The following is a 20585-nucleotide window of genomic DNA, read 5'->3' on the forward strand; positions in this document are numbered from 1 at the left end:
CTAGACTCAGGGTTTCATTAGAGATCTTTAGTGAGGGGCTTGTTTTGGGTGGCTGTGAATGAAAAGTAAAATAAGGAAGTATTATTTGAGCTAAAGGACAATGCATGCTTTTTTGTTTTCCAGTTGCCTATCTTATTTAGACAAATCTTATCCCTTTTATTGGAGAGTTCAAGGGCATCTGCTACCTTTGCTGCTCTTCTCCAATCTTTAATTGCCTTGAATGGGTTTTTAGAGTGATATTGTTAGACTCAATTTCCTGGTCTGAGATAACATCAATAGATTTCTAACAAAGTGCACATGAAAAGATATGTCTTCTCATCATCCTTAAAGTGTGCAACCATTCTTATTAAATTGACTTCATTTTTTTTACGTGGTATGAGTATACTTTTCTCTCATATTCTGTTTTTTTCATGAAAATTTGAACTAAATTTCCTATTTGTATTTCTGAGCATTTTTTAGTTTTTTTGTTTTTCTCTTTCTTATTAATTTTTTGATTGCAAGGTAATAATTTTAGAACTTTTAAAATCTTCTATTCCTCAAAATAGTGATGATAATACTCTACTTTTCTAACATTTTCATGAACATTAAATACTATATCTTAAGTTCTTTGCACTACATATGGTATATTATAACTGATCAATAAGTTATCTGCTGTTGTTGCTATTGTTTGTAATTTTACCTTTTGTTCTCTGTTTTGCCTTGTCTTGGTTAAATAAGTGGATCATATATTTGATGCTGTACCTTTTTAAGCTTTCGTGCTCTTGTTAACATTTTTTTCCTCTGCCTGGTATTATTCTAAGCATTCACTATATTTTCTAAATCTATTATATTCTAAACCTATTATAAATTAGATTCCCACAGCTTCTGAAAAATAATTAGTACACATCCTGTGGCTTAAAACAATAGACGTTTATTCTCTTACAATTCTGGAGATCATAAATTTGAAATCCACGTAACTGGGCCAAATTCAAGGTGTCAACAGGACCATACTCCCTCAAGAGGTTGTAGGGGACAATCTTTTCCTTATCTCTTCCAGCTTCTGGTGGCTGAAGGTATTCCTTGTCTTGTGGTTATATCACTTCTGTCTTCAAGGCTAGCATCTTCAAACCTCTCTCCTCTCCATCTTTTCTACATTTTCGTGTGTGTGTGTGTGTGTGTGTGTGTGTGTGTTTAAAATAATCTTCTGTCTCTCTCTTATAAGGACACTTAATGTGGTTTAGAGTACACCCTGATCATCCAGGATAATCTGCTCATCTGAAAATCATTAACCTAATCACAACTTCAAGCGATACTTTTCCAAATAAGATGACATTTATAGGTTCCACGGATTAGAGCCTGATACACATAAGGTCCATTTTCAAGCATAACACACCCATCTTTTAAAAGCCAAATCATAATTTAGCTTTCCCATGTTCTTACAATGCTGACACTTCATTTTTTTCTTTCTTTCTTAAGATTTAATTTCATATTTGTTATTTTCTATTTTTTTTGTTTAAAGATTTTATTTTTATTTTTTCTCCCCAAAGCCCCCGGTACATAGTTGTATATTCTTAGTTGTGGGTCCTTCCAGTTGTGGCATGTGGGACACCGCCTCAGAGTGGCTCTATGAACAGTGCCATGTTCGTGCCCAGAATTTGAACCGACGAAACACTGGGCCGCCTGCAGTGGAGCGCGCGAACTTAACCACTCGGCCACGGGGCCGGCCCCTATTTTCTATATTTTTGCTGAATTCACTAATGCAACTTAGGTCCTTGTTGCTTTAATGAAGTAGAAAGAACTCTGGACTCGAGATTACACACCTCACCCCAGGTTCATATCCAGATGAGTTATTTTGAGGAAGACACAAACTTGCTTAATCTCAAGTTTCTGAAATATAAACTGGGGATAAGCTGCTAGCCTTAGAGAGTTATCATTGGACTTAAACATAATGACAAAACTTCAAGGACCAGTCCCATAAAAAGTACCATTATTAATGTTTTTTAAAAAGGAATCTTTGAGGGTAAGGATAATTTGGAAATATTCCAGTATCCCTTGGTGAAGACAGCTACTCATTATTTCTTTAAATAGATAAATAAGCAATGACTAAATGAATGGAATTATATTGTGCTTATGATGAAACTATGGCTCTATATTGGTTTTCCAATGTTTAAGTGGAGTGAGATTTACCATACCACCCATGATACTTTGTATTTTAGGGTGAAGTTAAGAGAAACATCTTTCACCTTTGGTCCTTCAACTAGAACAGGACCACCCATGATACTTTGTATTTTAGGGTGAAGTTAAGAGAAACGTCTTTCACCTTTGGTCCTTCAACTAGAACAGGATTTCTCAACCTTAGCACTGTGGACATTTTGAGCCAGACAATTTAGTGCTGTGGATGTCTTTCCTGTGTACTATGGGATGTTTAGTAGCATTCCTGACCTTTACCCATTAGATATCAGGACCACCCCTCCCCACATTTGTGAGAAGCAAAAACGTCTCCAGACACTGTCAAAATTCTTATAGAAAGCAAACTCACCTGAGTGTGGAGTCACTGGACTAGAAAGCATCAATATACTGGAGCTCTAGTCTCCTCAGAGGAGCCTTCAGTATTAAATTTTCCTGTGTTTAAGAAGCATTTTCAGCTATCCAGGTGCTCACATTTTAGTCAGTTATCAGTTTGATCTCTCTCTAGAATCTACAATGTCCCTTTCACAGACCTTGGGTCTGAGGGCTTCAGCGACACAAAATTCCCCCCACTTTAGCATGGATAACTAGGAGTACCCATGTTCTGCTGAGAGATAGACACACTTTTCATATCTAAAGACTGATTGTTTTGTTTTATTAGCACAAAGGATGGATGCTTTCCATTCAGCTTCACAAAAAACTTGACATAGCAGATCTGTCTTTCCCGCCAAATGTCACTTCATAGGTAATACCTCTAGTTGTCTGGGAGGAATCAAGGTGCACTGGGTGCTCCTCAAAGCAGGTCTGAAATCAGCCGCATAAAAGTTTCTTTGTGTTTCTTTAAGTGGTTTTGTTTTACGCATATAATCTGGTCACTCCCTTACTTTTAAAATATAGGGGTTGATATGTTTATCTCATTCTCTTACTATTAGCATCTCAATTTTCGGGTGAGGACCATGCCTTTCCTATGCTTGATGGGTCTCTTTCTTTGCACTTAATGGGATTTGGGGAAGTGTTCATGGCCAGTCATCAAAAGACCCACTGATTGGTTTCTGGATGGACAGTAGTGAGCTAGTGACTTAACTAGGGGATTTTGCTGGAATTATTGGAAAAGAAGTTTCTTTCTGCTGAGATTTATCCTATGGACAGATGGAATCTCAAAACTCCTCATATCTCTCTTTGCCAAGATAAATATATGTAAATATAAACACACACTCATATATATATATAACTGGAAATGCATATTTTTGTATAATATGTTTATATTTCCAGTATTACCTTTCTTCATTAGTCAACACATTCTCTATAAATCTCATTTCTGAGTCTCCAATCATACCAGGGACTTTCCAGTCTCCATGTAATTGCTTATTTTTTTTCCTCTACCATCTTTCGTTTACTGTTCTATACTTGATAAAATTCCTAATGTCGAGTTCAACTTATCTTCCTTTTCTCTGTTTTGTACTTAGAACACTGCCTAGCACAACATATTTACAGAGTAAATGCATTTAGTGAATGAAGATTCTCTGATCCATTTATGAACAGAATTCCATTTGAACATAAATGCACATGTAACACATACCAGAGTCATTAACTTCACTCATAATTGGTTTTCCATTTACATGTTGACTTTCAAGATCTTCTAATCCTCAATACCTAGATAAATACATTTTTTCTTCTTTCCAGTTTATTCCACCATTCTATCACATAGAATATCCTGATAGTTTGATAAATTGCTTTGAGTTGGTTAAATCTAACTAGATAGCAAATATCATAATCCAATTTTATATGCAATAATCTAGTATGTTGAAAGCCCAAACATATTTTTCTTTGAGACATCCTGAGGAGGTAGAAAAATACATTATGTCATTTCATTTTTTGTTTAACTAACTCCTCAGTAGAACTGTTTAATTGCTCACATACATTTTCCCCCGGGATTTGGACGTTAGTGTGTGTGTTCCTGGGATCTGATGTGAGATTGGAGAGCTAATCTCAAAAGACTCAAAGCAAAATATAAAAGATCTTGCATTATTCTAAGGAATGACGGCCTTTCTAAGGGAGGCACAAATTTATTCTATGAACACAAAAGGGCTGCCCAAATGGATTATAGAAAAGGTAGCAATGGGTCAATTTTTTAATCTTTAACTGTCAAAATAGATTTTTGCAGTGAACAATGAACCGATGCTGAGAACAGTGTAGTAAGAAGGTGAATGAAAGAAAGTGATCTGGTAAGTGTTCTTAACATAATCCTAGTATATTAGAGCTGGATAGGATTTTAAGTGTTCATCGTCTTATAGTCAATTATTTTACACATAAGAAACTGATGTTTTGAGAATAAACATGCCTAGAATGACACTTTTTGTCCTCAAGGTATTTTCAACAAAAACAAGAGCAACAAGATGGGCCTGGGCCCGTGGCACAGTGGTTAAGTGTGCATGTTCCACTTTGGCAGCCCAGGGTTAGCCAGTTCGGATCCCGGGTGCGGACATGGCACCGCTTGGCAAGCCATGCTGTTGTAGGCATCCCACATATAAACTAGAGGAAGATGGGCATGGATGTTAGCTGAGGGCCAGTCTTCCTCAGCAAAAAGAGGAGGATTGGCAGCAGATGTTAGCTCAGGGCTAATCTTCCTCAAAAAACAAAAACAAAAACAAGAGCAACAACAAAAAAAAGCACATTTAACACATGATCTTCTTAAGACAATCCTCAGTATTATTGGATTCTGATTTGGAATCTAAACACAAACACAATTCTCATTATCTACTATTTCTTTTTAAAAGTTGGGTAGGTTTAAATATAAATTAAAGCTGACCCAATTTGTATATCATAATATTTATTTTATCTTATGGTAATGTATTGGAGTGAACAGTTATCAACACAAATAGAAAGACTAGGGTGCGACTAGGGGGTTGGCTTTAAGGGAATAGAAAACAAGTTTCAAAAGCAGTGACTAGGGCTCAATATAGAGAACTTACTGCAGAAATATGTAAATTTGCTGAACTCTTTCAGAAATTTTCATTCTCACCTGAAAATTACATAGAAGAACAGATTCTTTGGCTCCTCTTTGGACTCCACTTAATTTTTTGTTTCTTCTATTCTTTTCCCCTTCCATTGTTCCATTTGGCTTTCATATTTCATTTTTGAATCCTGAAGGTTTCTTTCAGTCTTGAAGTGTGTAACATCCTTGAAAGATTCTTACAGGTAAATATTCTTCATATAATTTGATTTCTTTATTACCTTTAATTCTGTGATTGGAAATAAGGGGTTTAGCAGAAAACAGCTTGCACAAAGAAGTGATTGTTCCCTAGGACTCAGATCCCAAGCTTATTTAAGCATAGTCCCTAAGATAAGATTTTCTTTGATGCCTACTTTTTAATAGTTATCTTCATAATTATCAAAAGAGATGATGGCACAGTAATCACTGGATATAATTTTATCTTTCCCTCACCTTCGCAGCAGTGGCCATTGCTCCACTCCCAGATCAACTGACAATCTTATGTCTCATATTTGTAGACATGTATAGGTGAATGGTCACTCAATGACAATTGATAGTTTCGAAGGAGGAAGCCACATATATTTCAGCAAAAGAGAACTCCAAAAGAGTTGGAGTAGCTCAATGATGCTTTCTTTTTTTAATTAACCCTTTTTTAGAGCAAAAAGGAAAACCTGGTTGATAATAAAATAATAAATACTAATGTCTAAGGAAGCTCAAACTTTTCTCAATGGTTGAATAATAATACTTAATATTTATTGAATGTTTGCTATGTGAAGAGCACTCTTCAAAATATTTTATGTGTAATTGCTCATTTAATCCTCATAATTACCTGCAGGCAATGTTCCTATAAAATGTAATTTACATATCAGAAAATGAAACCATAGAACTACTGAAATTTTGCTACAGTGCTACAAATATTAAGTGATAGATCCAAATTTAAACTCAGGCAGTCTGACTCTAGGGTCCATGCTTTTAATCATCACAACATACTGTCTCTATTACTGTGTCGAAAGAAGTAAACCTGCCTGTTCTAACTCATGCACTAAATGAAAATTGAAGTTAGTTTTAAACTGATATCCTTATATCAAATCTGGCACGTTGAGATTTTGGAAAATAATGATATTATTTACTCCAATCTTCTTCCTAAGTTTCACCATCTCTGACACATTTCCATCTCTTAGAAGGAATTGTTTATTGAAGAGTGCTCTAGCCCAGTGATGCAGAATTTCCAATCTCTGGCCCTCGCTCTTTGATTGCCGAGCTATGCAACCCTGGACTGGCTAAATGGCCTGAAATAATCAAGTTCTTTTCAATATAATTGAGAGATAGTGAATTATTAACATATTTGAAAAGGCTATGAGAATTAAATTAGATATGAAAGTCCATTGAAAATTACAAGATGAAAATATGTTAATGCCAGATATTCACATTTACCCAGAATTCAATTAATTTACCTAGAAACAGAAGAAAGGTAGAAAATAAACTTTGAGTAATAATGCAGAATCCCCAATTTCTATGGTATTTATATTTCATTCTCTGTGTCTCTAAATGTATGCAAAGTTTTAGTAAAGACATTTCGTTTTATTGAAAACCTGGAACAAATTGAGGAAAGAGCAGGAGGGTAAGACTCTTGTAATGTTGTTAGATCAGGTTCTGAGATGGAGGATATGGATAGAAAATGGAAATACATGTCAAATCTGAAGGTATTTAAAAGCTGAGCTTGTACAGGACATGGAATCATTTAAGAGTTTAAGCAAGAAGGAAACATAATACAAAATCTATTTTATATATATAACTCTTGCAGTGGTTTATGGATAGATTTTTTAGCATGTTTGAAAGTAGAGTGAGGATTGACTGGAGGGAAGGAGGCCAATTATGAGGTTCAACTGAGGAAAAAGAGGGATGAAATTAAGTAACGGAATGGCAGTGATGAAAAAGAGTAAACCTTGGATATCAGCCACATTTCCATATAGAATAAAATAGGTGACTGCATTGACTCACAACTGTTATATTTCCAACATCAGAACAGTGAAATAACAAGATGGCGATGATATTGAGGCTGTAAGAAAAAAGTCATTTAACAATTATAATTTGATGAGTAAGGTACTACATTATCCTATCATAGATGGTGAAAGTGAAACTCAGTGATTAATTAGCCTGCCCAAGGTTTCACAACTACTGAGTGACAGAGTTATGATTCAGTCACTTACATAACTAAATCAGAATCGTTCTTCTTTCTATTTTATTAGTGGATTTCAAAAAACTCTAAGGACTTCCTTTGTTCCTCAGAGGCAAAGCCACATTTCAAGATAAGAAATTCAGAACTTCTGCTCCTCTGTCTATACAAGGCTTCACTTGGAAGAGCAATGGTTTTATTTGTTTTGGAAATAGACGAAAACAACACAAATGGGAAAAAAGGCCATTTATTAAGACTTTGCTCTGTAGTAGTATGGTTGACCACCATCACTTGACATTGGTGGAAGATGAGAGAGTTGAAGAAAGTAAGAGTGAAACCCAGGCCTAGAATTCAGCAACTGGTTTGATGGTGGTACCATTTGATGTGAAAACAATAGCTTTAAGGCACAGACATAGCAAATTATCAAATTAACAAAATAAAAGTGAAACCTACGCATTATATTACTCTAACTCTGGATATGTCTAGGTGCTATCAGGATGCCCAAGTGGGTTTAGAATTACTGTTCTATTTATTTCGATCATTTTATTTTTATTTTTTGTTAATATTGAGATGATTATTAACATTGCCATGATTACTCTGCCACAATTTCAAAGTCTAGGAGTGCCACAGAGAATGGAGGTGGAGAACTGCACGGCAAAGACTGAGTTCTTTCTCTTGGGATTTAGTGACCATCCAGAACTTCAGAGTGTTCTTTTTGCTGTGTTTTTCTTCATCTACTCTGTTACCCTCATGTGGAACCTTGGGATGATTTTATTAATCACAATCAGTTCCTACTTGCACGTCCCTATGTACTTTTTCCTCTGCATATTGTCCTTCATAGATGCATGTTCCTCCTCCGTCATTGCTCCCAAATTACTTGTGGACTTGCTTTCTGATAAGAAGACCATTTCTTACAATGGCTGTGCCGCACAGTTTTATTTTTGCTGCTCTTTCATTGACATGGAGTCTTTCCTCTTGGCTGCCATGGCTTATGACCACTACATAACAATCTGCAACCCCCTGCTTTATACTGTTATTATGTCCAAGAGGATTTGCTGCCAGCTTGCAATTGGAGCATTTTTAGGGGGCACCATGAGCTCAATTATTCACACCACTAACACCTTCCATCTGTCTTTCTGCTCCAAAGAAATTAACCATTTCTTTTGTGATATCTCCCCACTCTTATCTCTGTCCTGCACTGACACTTACATACATGACATTGTTCTGGTGGTCTTTGCTAGTTTGGTGGAGACCATCTGCCTTCTAATGGTTCTTCTCTCTTATGTCTGCATCATAGCAGCTATTCTTAAAACAGGTTCTGCTGAGGGAAGAAGAAAGGGGTTCTCCACTTGTGCTTCCCACCTGACTGTGGTCACTATTTACCATGGTACCCTGATCTTCATTCATTTATTTGCGGCCTAGCACTGGTCATTCACTGGAAATGGACAAAGTGACCTCTGTGTTCTATATATTGATTATACCTATGCTGAACCCCCTAATTTACAGTCTAAGGAACAAAGATGTCAAAAATGCCTTTAGGAAATTGATTAGCCAACAGTTGCTTTCTTAAAGTATGAAACGAAGCTTGACAACTTTACAACCTTTCTGTTCCTTGGCCTTTGGTTCTAACTGATGAAAAAAACAAGTTTAATGTGAATGCTCCCCAATTCTGTGGGTAATGAGGTCTCAACCACAGATTAGGGTCAGAATCTAATGTTTGGACCAGGCCTGCTCACATCATCTGTATTATGTTTAATTCTTCATCATTTTAAAGTTGAAATTTTTATAACACACCTTCATTGTTGGTAGAAGTGTAAATTATTGTTGTCTATAGAGATTAACTTCTAACATTTTCTATGAGGATAATTTTTCTAACACATGAAAATTAAATATCTGTGCGCCATTTAAACTAGAGATTCTCTTCTAGGAATTTAATCTATAAAAATTCACTACTTTCAAAAGTATTTGTTACATCACAGTTTGTAGCAGCAAATTATTTCAAACAATCTAAATGTTTATTAATAGGGAACTGATTAAAAAATAAAGTTGATTTTTTAAATATTTATTCCATAAGTAGATTTACCGTGCACATAATGTTCTATATTTCAGATTCTTACTCCTTCTCTCTCCCTAGCCTAAATTTTACCACAATTACTCCCAATATTGACTAGACCATTGATATATCACAACTGCCTTTTTGTGAAAGGAAATAAATACAATTCACTGAGACTCATTTTCCATTAATTGTTTCCATGTGAACACATGCACACTGTACCTTAGCTGTTCAAACTCTACTCACTCTAAAAACCCTTCCTTAAATATCAACTCCTATGTGATTTTTTCCTGACAGCTGATTCAATTATAGACAACATCTCAAATTATAAACCTCACTAGAATCTCTTGTGCTTCTTTTAAGACTCTCAGCATTTTCTGTCTAATTATGCAGTTAGTTGTGTCTGTTCTATTCCTTTACTATGCTTGCTATTTAACTATTATTCTTGATTTGATTCCTTGCCTCTTTATCATACTATCTTCCCCAGTGTAGATACTGAGTAAATTTTTATGAAATAAACATGAGTATGTTTACTATGGTTTGTGTATAATTTAGATTATATGCCAGTAATAGACAGGAACTATATTTTTCTCTTTTAGTATTTTTGGATCATCTCCAAAGGGGTACTATATATATACATGAGTATTACAAGATATCTTCAAGTATAGTGACTTTTTCAAAAACAATTTTCAGGGGCCAGCCTCATTGCATAGTAGTTAAGTTTGGCATGCTGTGCTTCCGTGGCCTGAGTTCATGGATTTGGATGCCGGGCACAAACCTACACCACTCATCAGCCAAGCTGTGTTGGCGACCCACACACAAAATAGAGGAAGATTGGCACAGATGTTAGCCTAGGGCCTTCCTCAAACAAAAAGAGGAAGATTGGCAATGGATGTTAGCCCAGAGTGAATCTTCCTCAACAACAACAACAAAAAACAATTTGCAAATATCAACTATATAAAAGTATAGCTCTTAGGATATTTTCTCAAGAATATATGCAGTCTGAAATCTCTTTATTTAGGCAAACAACTAAAATTTCAGAGGGAGGCTATCCTCTGAGAGGCAGAGATGGGAACTGAAACCAACAAATGGTGAAATGATACTTTGGTCAGCTTCTAGGACATGACCCATAGAGAAGGTATGGTTGGAAAGTCTAAAGTTAAAGTCCTAACACAAAAAAGTGAGTTTGAGTAGTGAGAAAAAGAATGAACTAGAGATTAAAACCCTCTGGCAATAATAAGATATGCTGGGTTCTAACTCTAGGCCACAGTTCCATTTACCACAGTGGAACCAACTTGACCAGAAGAGTTTTGTCCATCCAGATCAGTGGTGAACTAAGGCTCTGGTGAGTGTGAGTTTTCAATAGGGAAGAACAGAATGGCAGCTTGAGGGTGATGAGAACCAAATACTTCTTCCTAAGTACTGAGCAGAAAATATTCTCTGAAGTGCACGGGATCATCACAATAGGAGGACGTTTGTTCCTTTGCAGCTAAGTGTACCATTTCAGCCATGGCCCTTGAGATAGGACCATACAGAATAACATAAAATGAATAACTCTGGGGTTGACTTTATAAGCTCATTTCATGGCAATGTGGGGTCCTAACCTTAGATCAGAACAGCATCTGGTCTGAAAGTTGGAATGGTGTGGCCAACATGGGTAACTGTGAAGAAACATGCTCAATTGTAACCAAGAGTGAAGGCATGGTCAGGAAAAAGAAATCCTAAAGTAAGTTGGCTGAGAGCTCCAAACATGACTAGAGGCTAGGATCTGCACCTGGACTCTGACAGATCAGGTGAGCAGGCTCTAAAGTGGACAAAGATGGATCCTGGAGACTTCAGTTCATGACATGATGCCATGAATGATTCCTTCTTTTCTTTTAGCATCAGAGATTTTGTCCCTGATAGGGAATTAGTTGGCTATGGTCCCAGAGCTAACAGGTAAATGATATTATATAGATTTGAACTCAGGACTGTCTCACTTCAAAGTCTGGCTCCTACTGTAGACTCTTTCCCATCTTTATCATTTTCCTAAAATGAATAAAAAACAAAAACAAAACACTCTGCTTTCCTAACCATCTGTAAAGGCTATTAAGTCAAAGTTTTCAAGGGAAAAGGTAAAGGAAAAGGAGAATATATTTTCCTTACACATTTATGTGAAAGATGGCCAATGAGGTTAATTTTACATAAAATATGCTTAATTTTTATAGATATGAATATATTTAATGTATTTTTAATAAAGTACATTGAGTTGGAAAGAGGTTTGGACAGTGAATGATAGGTCCTGGTGTGTGACATATTCTATGAAAAACAAATAAATCATTTAAGGTTATAAAAGAAAATGTTTATGAGAAAACGAAATATTTTTGTCTAAAACTGTTCAATTTGTAATATAAGACAAATTACTTGCTAAAACTTGCATGTTCTAACATGTGTTTTTATTCCTATTATGTTTTGACTGCATAACACTCAGCACATTTTATACTCTAAAGAGATATATAAATTAGGGAAGATGACCTGAATGAAAAACCTGTATAACCCATTGATCTTTCCTCCCAGGAACCGGAAAGAGTGTTCCCATGTTCCTTTCATGACGACAACCTAAAATAAGGTGAATACTCTTGAGAAGCTAAAATTGTGTTATGTTTTTCACAACTGGATTAATTACCACTTGATTACAGCGTGAACAACATATTCAATTAACTTAATGAAGATTTTGGAATAGATTGCAGGATTACCAAGCATCCAACCACTCAGCAACGACCACTATTAAAATTTTGTTTGCAATATGATTTCAGTTTATTTCACAGATACACAGAAAGCCAATATAAATGATTACAAATGGAACTCTAAAAAAATACTTTTCATTCTTTTTCCTGGGAACATATATTTATGTCAATAACTCTTCCTTAACAACTTAAATATAATCAATTGGGCACTTTAAGTTTTCTTTTTTTATTTTAACTAGTATAATGCTATGAACACATAGGAGAAATGGACTCCTCTTCTCCAGTTCCCTTTGAGAAAGAAGGTCCAGATACATTACCACTAACTTCCATTCAAGCAGTTTCTGTAAAGTTGTCAATGGCACCAAATCTGTTCTCCTGAGTGAGGACAAGAAGGGAAATCCACAGGCTGAAGTGAAGACTGTGGGGTGCAATACAAATCCAGAGCTGCTGATCCTGGGGATGTCTGTTGATGTAATTGAGGAAGAATGTTGCAGAGTACTCTGAGAAGATTTTTAAATTGAAGAATCTCTGTCCCAGATTCTTATTTCAGCCAAGGGCAAAAGATAACAAGTGCAGACGGATATAATCTAAAATGAACGTACTTGAATAAAATTAAAGAAAGTAGTTCTTTTCTTGGTAAATTTTAAAAAGTTCATTTTTCCATCAGTTTTTCAGGCTACTCCCATTCATTCATTCAATAAATATTTTTAAATGGCATCTTAGAGCTGAGCATCGTAAATAGCAAAGCAGAAAAATGGTTAACAAGACAGCCAAGGGCCATGCCGTTATGGAACTTTTAGTCGAGGGAAGGAGATTTCTTTTTTATTCTTATTTATTCATTTACTAATTATAGATTTCTGAGTGTTATGATGATACACTTACAGAGCGACACTAGTACATCGGAAGGAGGCACCCAAACCTAATTTAACCCACTAACGTTCCCTTCTGTCTCAACAAGTTTATTAAACTCATTGTTTAAAGACAAATTGGAATGTTGATGAGGGTAAGTTGACTAGAAATGGGGACATAGTTTCTACGCCCATTTTATATCACAGAGGCATACCCATGAACAAAGAAGAGAGGTATAAAACTATGCTTTTTGCAAAATCAAAGTGAACCTATTAGTACTCATCCTTGGTTTGGAGAGAAGAGTAAGATAAGTCATGACTTCTTTCTACATTCAATTTAAGCACAAAGGTAAGTAACAGGAAATATCCAGAAGATTGTACTGGTGAGACTACAGAAATCCATGTCAAAGTCCTTGGACTTTAGGTCTCAAAACCTTTAAATAAATACTTTTATGTGAACACCTGAAATCGCCCAGAACATAATTTAGTGTTAATTACTTTTTCAGAGCACCATTCACATCCTTATTCCTTAAGCTATAGATCAGTGGGTTTAACAGAGACAAAAACTGTGTAGAAAACGGAGGCCATTTTGTCTGTGCCCATGGAGTAACTTGAGCTAGGTCTCAAATACATCAACAGAAGTGTGCCATAAAATATAGCCACAGTGGCTAAGCGGGAGGTGTGTGTAGTGAAGGCTTTCCTTGGCTGAGTTGATTCTAAGATGGTAGTTATGATGTAGCTGTAGAATTATGCTCTACCTATTTGTGAATTTTCCTATTTTCTTCTTCTATGTGTTTTCTAGTTTCCTATCATTGTGTGCTTGGTATGATTTTAAACTTCTGTGGCATTTCTGAATGGAAGCTCTGTTGGCTATGAGAGCTGGGATTTTTGGGGGCATGTTCCTCAAGTAGCAGCCACAAAAGCTGAGGTGCAGATGCACGTACAAGCTCCTTCCAGGGATATACTTGCGACTTGGAGGGGGCAAGAGTGAGAAAGTGGCAGAGGTGTCCACATGTTTTTCTGGGCTCCAGGGAGGATCTCAGTCAGCCACAAGACGCATGCTAAATTAGCAGCCTGTCCCTCAGGCAGCAGCTTTTAATGTATGCATATAGAATCCATTCAGGGAAAGACTTAGAGATAGGCTTTTCTGCCCTCTATCTGTGCTCTGAACTCTGGTGTGATAGCTGCAACTATTTATGGCTTCTCTTAATAACTACTTTTTTATTTGCTACACTCTTGTGGGCCTTGTGGAAACAAGCCCCATTGGCTCTCAGGGCTAGAGGATTTGGAGATCTGCCCCTCTGTTGAGAGTCTTAGATGTTGGGACTCTAGTTGTGGGGTCCAAACCCTTTACTTCTGAGGGAGAAACTGAGAGTCAGAGGTTTCCTTCCAATTGTATGCCCCTGTGCTGCAGGTTGGATTTATTACAACAATTTATCTTAGTTTCGCCTAGCCAATTCAGTATGGATATTTTTTCATTCTTCTGATGTGTAGGAGTCACTTGCTAGTTTCTCGATTTCCTTCAGAGGAAATTGTACCATGTGTAGCTGTTCATTTGGTGTGTCCACAGGGAAAGGGCAGTTCAGGAGCTTCCTATTTCACCATCATTAAAGACTTCCCTTTAATCCCCCAAATGCTTTATTTGGACAATAATATTTTCCATCAGTCACTGGGGACATGTGAGAAGGATGTGATGTAGAGAGACTAAGAAGGGGGAGAGGATGATGAAAATTGAAGTAGACAGGCTAGAAAACATCAAAAGCTTTGGATGTGGTATTCCCTATTTATGTAGAACATCAGGATAAAAGAGTCATTATAGGATATCTGCCCAAGCATCTATTTCAGTCATGTATCTCCTAAAAATAGTCCCTATAATGTATTATTCAACCTAACAAATTCAGGGAGAGGAAGCCCACACTTAATTCAGTCAATTCTAAGTTTGGAATTTCAGTTTTGAGCTTAAAATTCTCTTGTCTTTAATTCAAACCCTCTCATTCTGATAAAACTGTTAATATGCAGATAAAATCAGTCTTCAGATTCTACAATATATATTTGCCATAAGGAAGGGAGGTAAGTTAATTAGATGACATATTTACATCCTCTAAATTAGCGGCCATCAACGGAAATCCCATTTTTCTTAGACAATAAATTTCAAACAATGTTTTCTACCATGCTGCTACTCATAAGTAACAATTCCAGAAGAGTATGTATTAATTGAGGAAATATAGTTCAGCTGAAAATCCTTAAAGCCTTTTGTCAAAAAAAAAAAAAAAGAAAGAAAGAAACAGTGTCCATAGGATGTTTTCCATCATAAAACTATGTGATAGGTCACAATGTCCCTTAGAAAATCAGAGAATCTTTTTGGGCTTTACTTCCATTTTGAAATGTTTTCCCACAAAGGCATTTTACAATGGCAGCTAAAAAAATCCAAGACATTCAGTGGCCGTTGATTTCTATAGTTGTAATGGATAATAAAGACTGACCTTGAGTCTTCCAAGGTCTGTCAAATATATGACCATATCCGTGTTGTCTCAACATGCGGATTCAGTGCTTTAACCATCAGAAGCCATAACAGAGACAGATGAAATAGATAAATATCAAAAACACACATAGACAAATGCTCTTTACTTCAAGTGTAATTAACATATATGTCTTTACAGATCTATTACTTTAGTATCCACAATCACTTTATGTACTTTCCTAAAAGTTATAAAATATATATATATATATATTCAAGCTGCATACCACAACTTAGTTAATTTTATGTTACTGACAACTAATAAAAGCAGTCAAAAATGTTATGCACAGTTTTACTTTATTGGATACATGTTTGTTTTGCCTTTTGATGTCCCAAACACTATGCAGGAGCTTTAGATAACAGGGATGGAATCCTCAGTCCTTGAGCAAAGATTGTTCACAATTTCATATTAGAGGCATTAATCTAATAAACAGGGTGATATTAAAAGAATGCTTAAAGGAAATAGTTGTCTGTGAACTGAAAAAAGGCATTTAACTAGAGCTGAGAAAGGTGAGGAATGGAAGAGAAGCTTCCTGGAGGAAGTGATGGAGGAGCTGATAGTAAATAATTACAGCACAAGTGCTGGCCCCATGGCCGAGTGGTTAAGTCCGCACACTCTGCTTCGGTGGCCCAGAGTTCAGATCCTGGGCACGGACATGGCACTGTTCAGTAGGCCATGTTGAGGCAGTGTCCCACATGCCACAACTAGAAGGAACCATAACTAAAATACACAACTATGTACTGAGGGGATATGGGGAGAAAATAAAAGCAGGGGGAAAAAAAGAAGATTGGCAACAGATTTTAGTTCAGGTGCCAATCTTTACAAAAATAAAATAAATAAAATAATTACAGCACAATGATGTAATTTACCAAGGCACTTTACATGGCTCTTTATAACCTATCCTTGGGATTCTTTAATGCTAAAATGTTACCAAACTGGCCACCTCAAGACTTCTGTAACTGTCAGACCCTCTTCCTAGAATCCTTTCTGTTCCCCAAACTGCACTTTTTTTTTTTTTGAGATCTAAGACTATTCAAATATTCATCTCCATCCAGGGAAGCTTTTCTTCTACTGACTAGATTTTGATATTTTTTCTAGATTTTTAACCTCCAGTTTTTTACTTTATGAAAGTTTTGAGCCTTAATATGAATTATTTGAGTCTTTAGTTAATTAAAGTTTATTTATTTTTCTAGACTATAGGATTCATTTGTATAGAAACTACTGGATTCATCATGAACTCCAAAGCATCTAGATGCGCAAAGAGAACATAGTGATATTTAATACATAAATACAGATACTCATTTATTTAAATGTGAGAAAATTATGTCTCTCTTGCATCATATTATATAATTTTATGAAAACAACAATCATTAAATGCATGTGAGTGTGTGTGTGTACACATAATATACGTACTTAAAACAATCTTTTATTTTTCAATTTTTCTAGGGCCTCTTTCACATCCTTGTTCCGTAGGCTATAAATCAGAGGATTTAACATGGGAATCACAAGGGTGTAAAACAATGAGGTTATTTTGTCTTGATCTAAGGAGTATAAAGAACTCGGTCTAAAATATGTAAAGAGCATAGTTCCCTGGAAAATTGCTACAGCAGTTAAGTGGGAGGAGCAGGTGGAGAAAGCTTTGAACCTCCCTTCAGCTGAGTGGATCTTCAAGACTGATATGATAATATAACAATAAGAGACAAGAACCCCTGAAATGGTGCTCAGTTCAATGAAGCCAAAAACAGTGAATAATACCAACAAATTGACTTGTGTATCAGTGCAGGAAAGGAGGAAAAGTGGTGGTAAATCACAGAAGAAATGATTAATCTCATTTGACCCACAGAAACATAAGCGGAAAGTTAATGTGGTGTGTATCAAAGCATCTGCCATTCCCACGAGATAAACCCCGGCCATGAGCAGAGAGCACACTCTATTGGACATGTTGACTGCATAGAGCAATGGGTTTCTAATGGCCTTGTATCTATCAAAGGCCATCACGGCCAATAATAGACACTCAGAATCTACAAAGGTACACGAGATGAAGAATTGCAGAGCACAGCCAAGGAAGGGGATTGATTTGTTCTTGGCAAATATGTCCACCAACATCTTGGGACCAATTGCTGTGGAATAGCAGAGGTCACAGAATGAGAGGTGGCTGAGGAAAAAGTACATCGGTGTGTGCAGTTGGGAATCCATTCTAATTAAAATGATCATTCCAAGATTTCCCAAAAGATTAATGAGATAAACAACTAGAAACATAGTAAACAGGATCACTTTCATCCCAGCGTTATTGGAAATTCCCAAGAAAATGAATCCATTCAAGGAGGAGCAATTTTCGCCAACCATTCCTCTTTGTTCTTACCTAAATTTATGAAGAAATAATCCAAAAAATGATAGATACATTTTAACTTTTCTGGACATCCACATATATCTGAAAGGCAGAATACAGTTTCTTTCTATAATTGTTTTCTAATACTCAAAAAATTATCCAGTCATGTACCCAGTCTTTAAAGAAGGATTGCTATATATTTGATAATGGTAAAAAATAAATAGAGACAGATATTGGAAAATTTTTATCTGAGTTACATATCATTCATGATCTATGTGATTTTGTATAAGATTTATTTCTCCAGGCTTTAACTTTCTTATCTATGGCAGTAGATTTAGATGAATTAATATCACAATTCTGCATTCAATATAATATGGAAGAGACAACAATGTTAGTGGGACCAGGTTATGAGATGTAGGACTGAGCATTTTCTAAGCCTGAAAATAGTCAAATGGAAGCAAAAAATGATTACCATTGTTATGTTCCTCAAAAAATATGATTGGCTTAAAAGACTTGATGTTAATTCTAGAAACAATGAATACCATTACCTAATAATAATGAAATGATTACTTTACTGTTCCTGCTCTGTTACCTTTAGTTTTTGGTGAGACATGAAATAAGCATTAAACCTCTCCTCTAGAAATCTGTTATTACTCTGTCGCAATACTCATTCCCTGTTTGTGGGAGTTGTCTGGTGCCAAGAGATGACCCTCTTGACCAAAGAAAAGTGCTAAAAAGAAGTGAGAATGATAGAATGTAACACATGCATTTGCATCTCTTTGGTTTTTCTATAGATGCTTAAATTTTAAAAATGTAAACAGGATGAGGGACAATAAACGTTCCTGAGACATATAGGCTTCTCTTCTTTATGGATGTGTATATTTATGTGTATGTCATGTGTTTGCATGTATATATGTCTTTGTTGATATATGAGAATAGGAATGTTGCTGATTTATTTTTTCTTAGAGTTAAGTAAATATAGCATGTGGTTCACATGGAGGTGAGTATGCATGTTGCTATTTGTAAGGTGCTATCTAAATTATTTCTGAAATAAAAAAACTTAAATTCATGTACATACTTCCCCAGTGATAAACAGTTCTCCTGTGACCCTGGATTAAAATAAAATCATTAAAATGTTATTTTGTGGGTCCTAATAATTTCAGTCAGTTCAGTTCTGAGAAAAAATATAATTTTTTGATGATAGGCTGCTCAGTTTATTAAACTGTGTAAGCAGATGTAAAGTCAATCATTTACAAATTTCTCTTTTTTCAAAAATATCCCCACTATTTCTTAAATTTGGAGACTCAGGAACCTACCTGAGAGGAGCAGTGCTTTCTGTACTCGCTACATGTAGCTGAAAAGTAGGCAGATGGCATTTTATTTTACCAGGTAGCATTTGGGACTTAAATCTCTGAAGCTTCCACCCTCAGGCTTCAGTGTATGCTAACATGGGATTAATTATATTCCTTGTTCTGTATTTTCCCCTGTGAGTACAGCAACAACTTTAGCACAAACGAAGCTTATTTCTTCACTATTGTCAACACGTTCATCTGACAGTAATAGAAGTGAAAATTACTTTTTTGTTGAGCTTGACATTGACACTGAATCTATACTCTCTGTCTCCAGTCAAAGCAGCAATTCAATAAAATACAAAATGATCCTCTACTTAGTAATTTCCATCGCCTTTCTATTTTTCATTTTGTTTCTCTCATTTTTGAAGCATTATCTTTCACCGCCTCATTTAGGAATATTGCTATTCTTTGATGCTACTATTTTTATTGAGACATAATTTTATATACTATAAAATTTACCCTTTCTATGTATGCACTCCTTTAGTTTTTGTATTTTCACAAAATTGTGCAGCCATCACCACTATCTAATTCCAAAACATTTTTCCTCATCTTAGTAAGTAACTCATACTCATTACCATGCAACTCCCCTTCTTGCCTCCCCACTACTCCTGGCAACCACCAATCTGCTTCCTGACTATAGGAGATTGTCTATACTGGGTAACTCATATCTTGGCATTATATATTATATGGGGTGTTTTATTCTCATTAGTGGTCTTCTTTTACTTAGCATAGTGTTTTTAAGGTTCATCCATGTTTTAGCAGTTTCTGAATTTCTTTTTATATGGCTGAATTATATTTCAATTTTTGAATGTGGCACATTATCTATTCATCAGTTAATGGCCATTTAGGTCTTCTCTACTTTTTAGTTGGTATTAATAATGATGATTAAACATTCCTGTCAATGGAAACTATAAAGGTCACTTTCTTCAACAAGCATTGTCTCATTCCAATCCCCAAAATGCATCTCATCCATCCACACTTTGTTGATTTTATGACTCTATCACATTCTCTACATTTAGTAGACTATTTTTTTAATTATGTTTATTTTATTCATATAAAAATCTCTATTACATTTAAGAGTTTATAAATCCATTCAATTTTTAATTTTATATTCCCCAAAGTCCCTAGAACAAGGATTTGCAAAGGTAATTGTACCCTAAATATTTAATGTTAAATATTTTAAGTTTCTTGAAGTGGAGGCTGGAGTATGAATAGCAATACACTAGCTTTGGGAATTTTTATCTGCTAATATAGTTCCTATGTGTAGGGATGATTCAGTCAAAAATTTTTCCATGGATAATCATTTTTCTGGGATACATTTAGTTTGCTACTATCCATACTAGTTCTTTAAGTAATTGAGAATAGCAGTAAGTTTGAATTTCATATCCTCCCCAAATACTTCCCAAGAGATGACAATGGAATTC

At 35.6% G+C, this 20585-nt stretch overlaps 1 protein-coding gene and 1 pseudogene across 1 annotated transcript; one reads left to right on the forward strand and one right to left on the reverse strand.

The window, feature by feature from the left end:
- The first annotated feature begins 7967 nt into the window (after window positions 1–7967).
- On the forward strand, window positions 7968–8933 carry LOC106821875 (olfactory receptor 5AP2-like; annotated as a pseudogene).
- Window positions 8934–16817: 7884 nt separating this feature from the next.
- LOC106821877 (olfactory receptor 5W2-like) lies at window positions 16818–19507 on the reverse strand. Its single transcript, XM_014826754.3, has one exon. The coding sequence runs from the start codon at window positions 17824–17826 to the stop codon at window positions 16894–16896; it is 933 nt and encodes a 310-aa protein (XP_014682240.3). The 5' UTR covers window positions 17827–19507; the 3' UTR covers window positions 16818–16893.
- Window positions 19508–20585: the final 1078 nt, after the last annotated feature.

This window comes from Equus asinus, chromosome 17 (assembly GCF_041296235.1).
Source record: "Equus asinus isolate D_3611 breed Donkey chromosome 17, EquAss-T2T_v2, whole genome shotgun sequence".
In the NCBI taxonomy this organism is placed as follows: Eukaryota; Metazoa; Chordata; class Mammalia; order Perissodactyla; family Equidae; genus Equus; species Equus asinus.

What these genes read in the sequence shown, in the direction of transcription:
- LOC106821877 (XM_014826754.3), bottom strand. Translation starts at nt 17,826, where the DNA reads ATGGTTGGCGAAAATTGCTCCTCCTTGAATGGATTCATTTTCTTGGGA.